The sequence below is a fragment of the Centruroides sculpturatus genome, unplaced genomic scaffold (assembly GCF_000671375.1).
Source record: "Centruroides sculpturatus isolate CEXI.00-Female unplaced genomic scaffold, Cexi_2.0 scaffold537, whole genome shotgun sequence".
Classification (NCBI taxonomy): domain Eukaryota; kingdom Metazoa; phylum Arthropoda; class Arachnida; order Scorpiones; family Buthidae; genus Centruroides; species Centruroides sculpturatus.
In genome coordinates this window covers 377,258-391,894 of record NW_019384802.1, presented here as the reverse complement: position 1 = coordinate 391,894, position 14,637 = coordinate 377,258, and the positions used below count along the sequence as shown (strand labels likewise).

Here is a 14,637-nt window from a genome sequence, read left to right as displayed (position 1 = left end):
AAAATATTTGACTATTTCGGTCCTAAAAGTTTAAAAAACAATCATTTTTATAGTTAATGAAGTAGTCATTTATTCATCGCTGATTCAGCAATAATCAGTTTTGTTTTCTGTAAAAGCTATCAATCGCAATTAGATGCGAAATAAATTTTATTTTGTAAGTCTTTGTTGAATAAAAATGAAATTGCATTCTTTTACATTTTGCTGATTGTAAGGTTAGTATTGACGCCGTCTCTGCCTAAGTTAAATAAACGTTTGAAGGTTTTTTTTGTTCAGAGACATTTTTACATCATTTTACGTATTGTTCGAATGTAAGTAGTCATACTTTCGTATTTTAAATTAAATCTAGTAAATGATAATAATATAACTCTTCTTTTCAGACAGGGCTTAGACTTTTCAATTTTTATGATAAGATAATTCTTAGACAGAATACTTTTGTTATATTTTTTCAGTCTTTTCGCATTTTTAGAAGTTCATTATTCAATGAGGTGAAGGATTGGCTCATAACCTTCTGTAGAGGGAAGTAAGGATATTTCCGTAGACCTGAAAAAAATTTTAGGGGTCGTATTGGTTCCTACACCTGTAAATTAATGTTGTTTTTATTAACAAAAAGCAAAATATTTAAGAGTGCTTTTTATTAATAAACATTCTACGTATTGGCCTGCTAGTACAGGCCAAAAAAGACTAGCTCTGTCTCTATAGAAAGTCCCGTAAAAGCTCTGAATGGCTCCGGGCAGGATCGTCGAAATATATTAAACTATGTCTCAATATGTAAAATTTTTACATATTGAGGAGAGGGAAGAGCCTCAAAATAAAAGTAAGCTCTGCCGTGCGACATTATGAAAACGTGTTGAGTAATATGTTCCAAATGTGTTGAAAATATCATTTGTTGTATAAGTTCGTAACACGTGACACCCCAAACATTTAAAGGATTTGGAGGGTGCTCTTAAGCGGATTACATCGTTTCGAATATTTTATCAATAAAATTTTTAAGCTATATTTTCATTTCGTTTACAATTTAAAATATAGGGGAGACCGGGGCAACTTCGGCATGNTAGATCTACTCAAAACCCGACAATAAGAAATTTCTCTTAATCATTGTCATTAGTTCATTCCCTAAAATTTATATAGATCGATCCTGATGCAGCGAAGGTCCTTGATTCTGGTAGTATAAGTTATTATAAAAAATACTTTGTACAATACCATATTTCCAGAAATCCCTGTATTCTTGTAATAGATGAGAAGAAAAACATTGAATTGAATTGATAGAGAAAAACATTAAATTACAAGGCGATTGGCCAAGAATCTTCTATAAAAAACTGGCTCCTATTAATTAAACACGTAAAGAAAACATAGAAAATGCCACTTGGCCATCCCGTTGATGAGGGGCAAACCCATATATACAGACGGCATTCAAAGTATTTCCGAAATAGCAATTTATTAATACGTGTTAAAGTTATAATTTTCCAAAAATTTTCTACTATAGAGTTGCTTTGATGACATAAAATTTTACCGTACGTTCTGTTTTTCTATACTTAATTTTTTCTGAAAATTTATTATTTAAAAAATATTAAAAATCATTTGACTGTGCTTACTTTTATTGTTATACGTATACGTATGTGACCGGAGGGTCGGCACCTCTTTAGTGCCTCGTCAGGACTGACACGGGAGTCGCGACTGTGAGTTGATTTGGATTAGAAAGTAGATCACGCCAGCGGTCGCGTATGGGACGATCGGATTCGGACGGAGGCGAGTGAGACAGCGTTGGAAGCAAGACACTCAGAGACTAGGTTAACAAAACAAATACCCGTTTAATCTTCGTACTAGATCCTCAGGCTAATTGTAGCAGGACAATTAGACATTGGATATATTTTAAAATTTTAATTGTGGTGGGCCATAAATTTAAAGTATTTTTTGTCATCCTTCAAAAATCTGTATATAATAAATATTTATATTTCCTATGAATTCTCTATTATTTTGAATATATCATTAAAGTTCTTTACTCTTTAATGATTTTTTTAAAATTCTGCTTATTTCTAATTATCATCTAATTTTTTTCCCTGACAAACTCTATTTTAAAGGTGATAAGCATGTTAATTTGTAATTAATATCAGAAAGTCATTGATAGGTAATATTATTATTATTCGCCTACATAATTACGTTACACTTAATTCTTCATAAAGACTACAATTAATTAAAAATAAATACTTAAGGCATAAATTATAGTTACTGTATGTAATTTCTGTATAATTAAAAACCTATATTCGTCTTCCTGAAATAAATTGTGCTTAAAATAATTTTATTTGTTTTCTGTAAATAAATTTATTGCTCTCTCAATGTATTTCGACTGCTTGATAGTATAATTTCATACACTTTCCTATTAATTAAAATAATAATAAGCCTGTTTTTGGTGGTCCTTTTATTCAGGCTATTGTTTTCTTTTATATCTTTATCTATTGCTCTATTTAATAAAAAAATGTTAGTCGTGCTTTAATTTAAGAGCTTTAAAAGCAAAATTATAAGTGATAAGACTAAAGTTGGATTTTGACTGTATAATAACATGTAACATACCTCACTTCCACTAAATAATAATGGACAACACATAGCAAGATTTCTCATGAGGTGCTACGTTTTAGTTTTGTATTCTTATGTGTAAATGTATTTACATTTACACATAAGGAGGAGACGTTACATTATAAATGGATACATGCAATAAGAAACACTATAAAATTGGAATTAAATTATTTAAAATTTGCAAACAATTCGCACGACTAAACTCGTAAGTTAATTTACATTTTAAATTATTTAACAATTTGTATGCCACTTAAGTGAAACGCATTTACTGTATGATATTTACTTATTAATAGTACATAATTTCCAATTAGAAATAATGATAATGTGAAGTTTAATAAAAACAGTAGACAGCTTTATATGCAACTATATTTTACTTAAGATATAAATATAAAATTAATATAATTAGGCCTATATTTTATAAATACAAATTACAATATCCAAGGCATTCTTATAAAGTTTAATTTTAATTTTTTAAATTAGTTATCAATTAATAGGAGGGAGAAATAGTTTAATACTTATATCTTTAAAGTTTTTTTAAAAACAGAATCATATTATTTCAGAATATTCAAGCCTTATATTTATTAAGCATATTTTATTGATATTTGTCACATAGATGCGTTACTTAATTCTTTAAATAACAGAAAAATAAAAAAGACAAATTTTATATTTAATTAATTATTTTATTTTATTTTTTATGATTTTATTGGTGAATCGTATATTTGTAGATTAAGAGTTAAAAACTCTACACTTCGTCTCTACAGAATAATCAAGATAATTGTCAAAATTCTGTAAAGTAATTTGAAATTTATATGGCATTAGATTTAAAAAATCTAATGCCATAAATATTGCAAGAATGTATTTTATAAAAAATAATTACCGTATTTGTTTTTTATATTATCTATTACCATCTTTTAGCGTTTTAGTTGGATGTCTGTAATTATCATGAGGATCCGCATTGAGATACTTTGTTTTTAATTTACATGATTAATAAATACAAAGGAAGAGGTTTAAAGAAAGGATTTACATTCTTTAACTTATGTTTCAGCCCACCAGTGACTGCGTGAATTAAACCACGGAATACTGGTAGTTGGTTTATCAGCAATGAATTGGTCACGACGTTTTCGCGTGTCTCATAATTAAATAAGCGTCCAGTTTCCCGTAGAAAGTCCTCCCGGGAGGCATCACTCACGTATTGCGTTGCCTTATTTCATTAATTAATCAGTGGTTTTTAACTGGAAATATAATTCTGAGCAGCGCCATAACATTTCTTACGTGTATTACTAAATCTAGGAAAAGCGCAATAACCCTAATAAAGAAGTAGGTGTGCCTCAAGAAAAAATTATCAAGTTGTGGTGTTACTATTAGAAAAAGATTGAAAAATACTGCATTAATCCAATTTGCTTGTATTTTATATGAGTAAATTAAAAAAAGTCCCCGCCAAGTAAAAAAACTCACTGGATGGCTATACGAGTATATACAAGTGCCGATTTTCGGGGGTCGATTTCATTGCTCCTAAACACTTGAAGTATTTCTAAATATATCGTTCGAAAGAAAATTGTTTTCTTAGGCAGTGTGCAAAATTTCAAGATTTTCTATAAAGATTACATTTTTCTTCATCCAGGCACTACAGACGTTGGTAGAGAAAAACTACTGTTCTCGTTACTTCCGGGTCTGTAGGCAAAGTTCACGGAAATTTTCCATAGAGCTATTTCAGTTTTAGGGCTTAATTTTGTTTTTAATGGTAAAATTGCATGGAAACAAATGAATTTTATTTAAATGATACTGTATTATTCTTTTGCGCATTTCGCTTCCTAGCGCCAAACTTCTCTTTACCGAAGGAAAACCAAAAAACAGTTTGACTGTCGTCTAAATTGTCATAAGTTTTTTCATTGGCGAAATTTTTTTTACATCTCAGATGTTTTTCTTTGGATAATACCTTCGCGTAGAATTTTATTTCTTCTTATTTTGCATAGAATTTAAATTTATAATAGAATTTTAATAGATTTTTCTATAGGACCGTTGAAAAGAATTAGTCTTTAAGAATAATTGCTTGGACATGAAACACAAGAAAAGCTCTATTGTATACACTATATCAGACGATGGTGAGAAATCCAAAGAATGTGTCTTACTTAAAAAGTCGTGTTTCAAAAACGAAAATGAAGTAATTAAATCCTGCGAAGTAGTCAAAGAAGATTACGTTTTAGAACTAAAAGTAAAAGATGATCTAATTTCTGAAATTGCTGCTTGTAAACCCGAAGATGAAGTTGATAACGAATGCCACGTGAGAAGTGAAACAACATTTTCTTTGACTTTCCAAGTCTTTATACCATTTATAATTGCCGGCTATGGTACGTGTGGAGCGGGGTTTCTTTTGGATATAATACAGGTAAATTTGTTAACATTTCTTTGATTTTAAATAAAAAAAATATAATAAAACATTAATTCAGCTCACCAATAATTTTAATTCAGATATTTTCATAAGGAATGTTCAATTATACTAGAGCATAGAATTATGCTTATTTATAAATGGAAAAACTGAAGAAAAGAATTTAAAATTTCGAATATATTAACATTTCAGAATTTGAAAAATGTTCTTTTATTTAATTCGATTAGGAAAACAATTTAAAATTATTAAAAACCAGATGGAACACACTTCCATAAGACTGAATTATCTTCCAGATTGATTTCAATTTTACTTAGATTAGATTCTTGACTCCAAAATAAAGAAAAAGTAATTTTTAATATTTAAAATTTATGAAAGAAAAAGTTGTTATCGGAAGTTGTTCCTGAAATCACGTTAGATTTTTTTTTATATGTATAAATTGAGTGCTTTGGAAATCTTAGTTCAAATCATTGTACTTGTAGTGTAAAATATTGAAATTACATAATTAAATAAACCAGCAGCCAGTTAGTTTCTCAACTTTCCAGATATTTGAAATTTTGGTAGCTCTATCTCTTATCATATTTTATTTAACAATTTTATATTTTTATCTATTATAATATGGCAAAAACCTTAATTTAACTGTGTAGGTGTAAATTTTATAAAAGAATTGTAAATGCTAATAACAAGTAAAATCGTCATTAAGTCCGACCTTACTGGAGATAAACACGATCCCCTTTATCTCCCCACTCCTTCGACTTTTAATCACCAAAATTTAATGACATTAATCTCACTATTAAACAAATCTCCCTGCACAACTTCAGAAATTTTTGGCAAAAAGCACAGGAGTTATTAAGCTTTAAACAGGGTAAACAAAATCGTGTTCCCCCACACACGAACACTAACATACAGGAAAAAAACCCCGATAACTTTATACGTGTCCGTAGAATATATATAAATCATTTAGTTTATAAATAATTTAATATTTTTTTTATGTTCCTCAATTAGATACTATACATTTAAATAGTTTCATTATAGTTATGTTTAGGGAATTTTATTCTTATAGCATTGGACTGTGTTTCGGGAAGTAAGCGAGTTATTTATTGTTGTACCGACTCTATTAGGTTTGAAAGGAAACTTAGAAATGACTTTAGCTTCTAGATTATCAACTCAGGTAAGTTAAATTCATTCTTCAATGTTTTTGAATTTAAGTTCATCGTGTGTTTCTTTTACTACAGGCTAATTTAGGAAATTTCAATACTGTGAAAAAATTTTTACTTATGGGTTGGGGAAATATGGCATTAAAATTGGTAAGAAAATTTTTCTGTTTTTGAGATTTTTATTTAGTTTAATACATAATTTTATCTTCTATCTACTTACTTTAGCTCCAGTTTTTGTATTTTATTATTTATTAACAGTTCTACGCTGTTTTTTTTTTCTTTGCAAATGCAAAAATATAGATTAGATACGATTGAATTATTTAATAGAATTATCACAATGTAAACTTACGTTACAATATATTATACCGGTAATTTATACTCTATAAATACTGTGTTAAACAAGTAAATCGAACAGTAAGAGGTGGTGCAATTAAATAACTCCGAGTATTATTGCATTAATAAAGTCGAACTATCATTTAACGCAATTTATATGATTTAATTAAATAAAATTAACAAAATTACTTTCCTAACGTCAAAACACTATTCTTCTCACTGTGAAGAATATAAACAATGTATTTTACGCTACATATGAGCAAAATATAATTAAATAATTAAATATTTTTTGTCATTCCTTATAATATCAAGATATATTTTTAATTCCTTCTTCTATAAGAGTTAGAAAATAATGAAATGTTTTCGTGTTTTACATATATTGAACAGGAACTTACACGTATTTTTCTAACTGAGATTTTTTAAAATATGTGTATAAAAACGAAGTAAATATACTAAATTATATTTATATTAATAATTTCATTAATTCTATATAGTTTTCACGTAAATTTAATTAATTTCATTGATAGGCCCAAGCATCAACTATGGGTTTCATTGCAGCTATATTTGCTGTTATTATGGATACCGTCCAGTCAGGAAAATTTAATTATCAACATGCGCTATTGATCAGTTGCAGTAGCATCTCTACAGGAGCCATTACTACAATAGGATTAGGTATATTCCGATATTCTTAATAATTTTAAACTATTTTCCTAATATGTATACCCATTGACTGAAAGCTACGTACTAAGATTAAGAGACGTTGAGATCGAATGAAACTTTATTAGCGCAAATGTAGTGACAATGGTAATAAGAGATTATAAATCAGTTACTGTCATCAAAGGGACAATTTCTTGTGGATTAACGGCCAAATTAATAGAAATCTTTAATATCTTTATCATATCCTCTTGCCCGAAAGCTTGCAGCGATACGGTTGGACATTGCGGCATACAGGCACCTTAAGCTAATCTATGACAGATTTGCCCACAGATGTTGCAAATGACATTCCGGATCCCTCACATTTGTTATGGCTAAAGCTGACGTCCCATCTGGTCCCAAAATGTTGGATGGACGACAAAGCAGAGACCGGACAGTCAACGAACTGTGGCAACGCAACACGTTGCCACAGTCCTCAGGAAGCATCTACTAAGGCAAGGTCTTTTGTTTCGATTTTTTTTAATAGTGTTGCTTACAAAACATTAATTTGTCTTTATAAATGCTAAGTTTTGTTCAATAGATGGATTTTTTATTTCTGTTTGGCATTTTCTAATTTCTTCACAGGCGGATTTTAGGAAACTATGACAGAATATATTTAAAACAAGCCAAGTGATCTGCATAACAGCATACTGCGTCTATCCATGCACCCCATCTCGTCACGATAGGCTCAGAAAGAATTGCTATATTTGGTAATTTTTCTCGAAACAAGATTTAAAAAAAAATATTTTTTTTTTCCGTTCTTAATTAACTCATTCACCAACGGAAACTACATTTTACTAGTTTCAGCAATACGATTCACTCCATGTGCTAGACATGTGCAGTGAATTAAATTGTCGTATAATACATTCAGGCTGAAATATGCTTTCAACATGTAAGCAGCTGCATCAGAAAGCATAAATAATATTTTATCATTTGGCACAGGATTTGGTAAAAAGCTATTTATTAATCCATTAATAAATCTCGTAACTGTATTGTTATTTGTCTGAGCTATCAATAACTGCTTGAAAGTAATTAAAAAAGCATTAGTAGTAGAATATTCATTTAATATACCAATTATTAAATGAGCGATGGTACCGGCGGCACGAATCTGTAGTTTTATCTACGCCAAACCTTATGTAATTATTTCCAATTTATTTCTTTATTTTGTCTATACAGTTTCTATACACTTGGTGAACATAGTTTTTTCGTTTTCTTGATTTAGCAGGTATGTGTTTACCGCAGTATTTTTGCAAAACAGATCTACAAATGCTATTATTAAGTTTCGTTAATGGTTTATTTGAGAAAATAGCATTACATAAATCATAGTAAAATTCTTCTTCACTTTGTATGCGTGCCTGAACCAGCAACTGTCGAATCTAAAGTAGTCTTTTGAATACTTGTTGCATCTCTACATTTTTTCAGGTTTTGCTGAAAAATGATAGTTTTATCATGCTGTTTAATATTGTATTTTTTCGCAATTAATCTGCGAAATATGAGATGCTGTTGTACTTAAACCATTTTAAAATAAGGCGAGAAGCGAAGAACTTACCGATTTGAGGCAGGCGTGAAAAATTAATTTGGTGTTCTCATATTTAAATTTAGGTTGTCCCCGCATCCATTCGTCAACAATAGGAAATTCCATTCCATTCCTGGAAAATACTAACTGTGGGCGACCGAGCATTATCTCGATAGAAAATGATTATTTGCAGCCTTACTATCAATGGCAACTCGATTTTCGTAATGTACCGCTGTGCCGTTTAGTCCCTTGAACCACAAACTGGAGTTAGAGAGAATGACTGTCATAAGAGCTTTCTCTCCGAGCCATCAGGCCAGCACTGGAGATAGTGTGTAGCTCAATAATAAAGGCCAGATTGAAATGCTCACCAATCATTCGCACTCTAAGCAGACAATGTTGATAATTGCAATGGTGTTAATTACAGGGCACACAACGGTTGCCGTGCATTCAAATTTGCAACTGTTGATGTTTCCGCATGTTAGCGAGGCTTTTAACTGTCTGAGTACACTGGTTAATAGGTAAAGACACTGTTGCAGCTGTACTTATTCAATATTTCACGATCAGATCAATATCACATTTTTTGGTGGTCTGTTAGGGGCGTCCAGATTCCGGCTATCGTATATGTGCGCTCTGGTATATCCACTGTCCCCAACGTCTGCACACAGTCAGGTCAGAATAGGAAATTCGGCGAAACTGCGCGATGATTTGGTCTTTCTCTAATTTCGTCAACACTGCTTATTGTGTTTAAATGCGTCGTACACACATGCCTTGTATTCTAACATCTTCAAACAATAGGTAACTGAAAATTTTAAACAAATTGATCCTCTGAAAGTCTTTTTATAGGATATTGAGTATTAATTTTAAGGCGGTCTGGTTACATTATCTGGCATGCAATCAAACTACAATTGTAATCATTTATATATCTGCCTAAGACCTACCCATATGCAGAATTTTGCAGTAATTAAACAAGTCTATTTGGGGACGTAACTTTTATGTCAATGGGCGCACAATTAAATTTTATGCAGGTACAATTACTACAACGGTCGTCTTTGTATCACATCTATATAACATCAATCCAGATAACATCGCAACACCAGTGGCTGCTTCTCTTGGAGATATAACTACTTTGGGTGTTCTAGCAATTATTTCTGAAAAAATTTACGAAACTCCAGGTAATTGGAGAATTACATAAACTATTGTTACGATAAAATTTTCTCTAAATTTAATGGGTTTTATCCACATTTAAAATAGTAATTCACTTTCTATATACTTAAATTGAAGTCCTATAAAAATGTTGTTAATATTATATTATAGATTTTTTCATTATCTCGGGTGTTGCAATTGTAATTTTGTTGTTGCTGGTGCCACTTTGGATTTATTTTGCTAGAAAAAATATCTATACTAGACGCCTAATATTAACTGGTTGGTCACCAGTCCTCATTGCTGCTGGAATTACCAGGTAGAATGTTAATGATTTTACGAAATATTCTATCTATATTATTACTGATTTTATTTTTCCATTACATATCCAATAACCTAAATAAAGTCATATTTGGTTAGGGAAAAAACTGCTAAATCAGCAATACTCACAAACTTCGACAACAAATTTTAAATACGTTTAGCATAAAAATTCCTCATAAGGTACTGTACATAACATAAAATCCAGCAACGAGTTCTTTATATCATACTATAAAAACTAAAAGTAGAAAAGAGTATTTTCACAACAAATATCTTATTTTGTAGATCTACTCAAAACCCGACAATAAGAAATTTCTCTTAATCATTGTCATTAGTTCATTCCCTAAAATTTATATAGATCGATCCTGATGCAGCGAAGGTCCTTGATTCTGGTAGTATAAGTTATTATAAAAAATACTTTGTACAATACCATATTTCCAGAAATCCCTGTATTCTTGTAATAGATGAGAAGAAAAACATTGAATTGAATTGATAGAGAAAAACATTAAATTACAAGGCGATTGGCCAAGAATCTTCTATAAAAAACTGGCTCCTATTAATTAAACACGTAAAGAAAACATAGAAAATGCCACTTGGCCATCCCGTTGATGAGGGGCAAACCCATATATACAGACGGCATTCAAAGTATTTCCGAAATAGCAATTTATTAATACGTGTTAAAGTTATAATTTTCCAAAAATTTTCTACTATAGAGTTGCTTTGATGACATAAAATTTTACCGTACGTTCTGTTTTTCTATACTTAATTTTTTCTGAAAATTTATTATTTAAAAAATATTAAAAATCATTTGACTGTGCTTACTTTTATTGTTATACGTATACGTATGTGACCGGAGGGTCGGCACCTCTTTAGTGCCTCGTCAGGACTGACACGGGAGTCGCGACTGTGAGTTGATTTGGATTAGAAAGTAGATCACGCCAGCGGTCGCGTATGGGACGATCGGATTCGGACGGAGGCGAGTGAGACAGCGTTGGAAGCAAGACACTCAGAGACTAGGTTAACAAAACAAATACCCGTTTAATCTTCGTACTAGATCCTCAGGCTAATTGTAGCAGGACAATTAGACATTGGATATGAGTGACATCGACACACAGAGAGAGAGAGTTCATATGAAATCGTGCATTGGTTATATGTATACCTGGCCCATTATAGATACCTGGAGGGTTGGGAGACTTTTATAAATGAGATGATCGTTCGATCTTTCGTTGGAAAGTTCGATCCAGGAGTTGGAATTTTCCTTGGGCGGAGGACGGAGACTCGGGAGACAGAGGCGAACCGGAGAAGACGATAATCCGTTATCGGCAGGATATAATGTTCGGTGCTCCTATACAGAGACACAGGGCACTATACCCGTTGTGAAACGGGCGTCGACTACCCCCTTCGGCCGTTAATTACAATATTAGAACGATATCGCCCGGCCAAGAGGTCAACAGATCACGGGAATGCGTCGTTTTCGCCGTCGAAAAAGTGTAAATAAAGATTTTCTTACGTAGTAGATGACAACACTTATCGAATAGGTATGACGGAATCGACGACCGATTTTTGTTAAAGTTTGGATTCTCACACGTATATAGGCTATATATAGGGATTAAAAGTTATTTCTGCTTAACTCAATTTGATATAAAATTTTAAACTCCATCTGGTCAGTCTTTCGGTCATGCGACTACATCTGTTCAATGATTTTCTTCACTCGGCTACTGGTACGCTTTAAAAATACTCAACCAAGTGGCTAGTTACTTAATTGAGATTGTACGAGTAAATTATAATATTGCCAGAGTTTGTTTTTTACAACAAATCCGCCAACTATGGACAGGTAATATTACAGTAATAATATTATCATATCAATAATCAGTACAAATTAGAATATTTTCAGAGTGAATATATATATATATATCTTCCATATCTTCAATGACTCTACGCCACTCTCTTTCACAATGCATACATGTTTTCAGTACCGTAGCAATTATAAAAATAACAATAAGCAAGATTTTTAGTATATTACTAATACGTGTCGAAGATCAGCCTTATCATGCTTCTATTCAGTACGGATTTTGAAGGGACCCAAAGCAATTTCCAGGCCTCTTGCTACAAAAAAAAGGAAGTCAGAAGAAAGTGATATAATCTTAAAACATATCTCGGTTAACAGGCTTTTAGGCCATCCAAAATTAAAAGAAACATTTATAATTTAACTTCAATTAGACCAAACCTAACATTAGTTGCTAATTATAAATTCCACACTACATTATAAACTTCTATGTTATACATATATTACACGATAAACTTCCATAATAATTCTATAAGAAATAAATATGCAACAAGAATATTATAATATTTCATCACTTTTAATTAAAATTGATTTTTTAGTGGAGGAGGTTTTATTTTGCAATATGCTGTTAAACATTACGAAGGAATGGCCGTCTTTCAACCCGTTATAAACGGTAATTTAAATATCTATTTTATATTTTAGTGAGTAATACGTAATTTTTGATTTAATTAAGGTAATTTATATAATAATTAGGTATTGCTGGAAATTTAGTTGCCGTACAAGCTAGTCGCATTTCTACTTATTGTCACCAAAGAGCCGAATTAGGGAAGTTGCCGAAAGAAAGTAATAAAATATGTATACTTCCATACGCAGCATTTTTCGGAAAACGTGAGTTAAATTTATTTATTTATAATTAAATTGCTAGAACTTAGCTAATTAATTATGTAAATAGATAATAAATTTATTAAGCAAACATGTAATATTTTTTAAAATAATTTTAGTACGGATTTGTCTGTTTATGTCAAATAAGAACAGATATATTTTAGCTCTAAATGTTATGGGAAAAAAGTTTAAATCTTTTAAAAAGATTTTTCATTTTCCATGATTTTCTATATTCTTTTAAACTTCAGGCTACTCAAAGTCGACAAATTCTCGAAAAAGATTTTGTCGTTACCTCTCTGGCTAGCGAGTGCGCTGCAACAGTTGAAAGAAAATAGTTTGCCTCATAGGCCTGTGTGTATACGTGACAGAAAAACGTTACCAGATGAACCAATATATATTGACTTACCTCGAGTTTTTGCATCATGGACGTTGTAGGTGTGCTTGCTGTTTGTTCTGCCAAAACCCGTAGAAAACGGGCTACGAGAACTGCACGAAATGAACTCTAGTGTAGGAATACCCAGAGTTACTGAGAAATATCCCTACAGTGATGTTATAAACATCCCTATAATGAACTCTTTATAAATATATAACATCTCTGTGCATAGGAACATATTAAAGTTGACAACCTGGGAATGTCCAGTCCGACGGCAGTACAGAGGACACTGTACAGTCATAGTGCACCACATTGTTTTGATTTCTGTAGACTAATTCCAGTCATAACACATAAATATTACTGCATCGTTGTAGCCACTTCCTGCAACTGTTAAAATACAGTTTTATCGCATACACACCTCAATTTGAACTTCATTAATACATCGTAACGACAACAAAGTATTTCAATAATTTGTCGACTGTGTACCTGTTGCTTTAAACTATCTCTTGCGCTAACATTCAAAGGAATTATGGAGAAAAGTAATGATCAAACAGAAATTTTTTTTACTAACAAATTCTAACAAAGCTAAAATACATTTTAAAAAAGCATTAATAATTTTTCTTTTTTCAGATGATAATTCACGTACAGCTAGAATTCTCTTGTTAATGATAATTCCCGGACATTTAATATTTTCTTACAGCATTCATTTAATTAAGCACGGAAATACAAGCCTTAACTGTGTTTTCCTTCCTATTTATTTAGTTGCTACTCTTATACAGGTAATTCTTTAAAAGTTTTTAAATTCACATAATTAATTTTAGGACAGGAATATCTTAAAATTTTGACTTTTAATTTTTATAGATGATTATATTATTATACATTGCACACGTAATGGTACATTTAATGTGGAGGTGGAAAATCGATCCCGATAATTCTGCAATTCCAATTTTAACAGCTTTAGGAGATCTTTCGGGGACTGCTTTTTTAACTATTGTGTTTTATATTTATACCCAAACTCACTACGAAGATGTGAAATAATGATGTTCTCACTTATGAATCTTTAGAAAAATTTTATCATTAAGAAAATAAATAACTTCACAATTACGTGTTCGATAAAGTATTGTTTTTCACATTTCTTATTTAATTTTAAATACTCGAAATTACTCAATACTGTACAAATCAATACTTATACAACTTTCGTGTTCTACATCTATGTAATTTATCCGCTTTCGCTCCATATAATTTTGTGTATTCTACATCTAAACATATAGAATATAATAGAGTGTAGAAAATGCCGTATAAAATATAAACATACAATATATAAAAAATTTTAACGATTTTCTGTATTGTATATGCTTATATTCTGCGTCCTATATTCCCTATTATAGAAGTTCTGTTATAGAAAATCGTCTATACTTTTTAACTGTAAATATAGAAAATTATTGGTACGTTAACAGCTTGTTGTTCCGTTATTCAAATCAAGCG

General features: G+C 30.9%; 1 protein-coding gene across 2 annotated transcripts; it reads left to right on the top strand.

Annotated features, from left to right (window-relative positions):
* The first annotated feature begins 244 nt into the window (after positions 1 to 244).
* Positions 245 to 14,456, top strand: LOC111629560 (solute carrier family 41 member 1-like). Of its 2 annotated transcripts, none has more exons than XM_023373471.1 (11): positions 245 to 308; positions 4,586 to 4,957; positions 6,018 to 6,125; positions 6,190 to 6,261; positions 6,972 to 7,116; positions 9,679 to 9,825; positions 9,968 to 10,112; positions 12,497 to 12,570; positions 12,651 to 12,785; positions 13,783 to 13,931; positions 14,014 to 14,456. In XM_023373471.1, exons 2-11 carry the CDS (start codon positions 4,628 to 4,630, stop codon positions 14,188 to 14,190), a joined length of 1,482 nt encoding a protein of 493 aa, XP_023229239.1. In that variant the 5' UTR covers positions 245 to 308; positions 4,586 to 4,627; the 3' UTR covers positions 14,191 to 14,456. The 2 variants fall into 2 exon arrangements, with proteins under 2 accessions (XP_023229239.1, XP_023229238.1); XM_023373470.1 differs by having other exon boundaries at positions 255 to 308; positions 4,574 to 4,957.
* Positions 14,457 to 14,637: the final 181 nt, after the last annotated feature.

Excerpts from the sequence above, each read along its gene's own strand:
- LOC111629560 (XM_023373471.1), top strand. The coding sequence starts at position 4,628 with ATGAAACACAAGAAAAGCTCTATTGTATACACTATATCAGACGATGGT. Across the intron at positions 6,126-6,189 it reads CTTCTAGATTATCAACTCAG|GCTAATTTAGGAAATTTCAA; the intron begins GTAAGTTAAATT and ends CTTTTACTACAG. Across the intron at positions 12,786-13,782 it reads CGCAGCATTTTTCGGAAAAC|ATGATAATTCACGTACAGCT; the intron begins GTGAGTTAAATT and ends TTCTTTTTTCAG.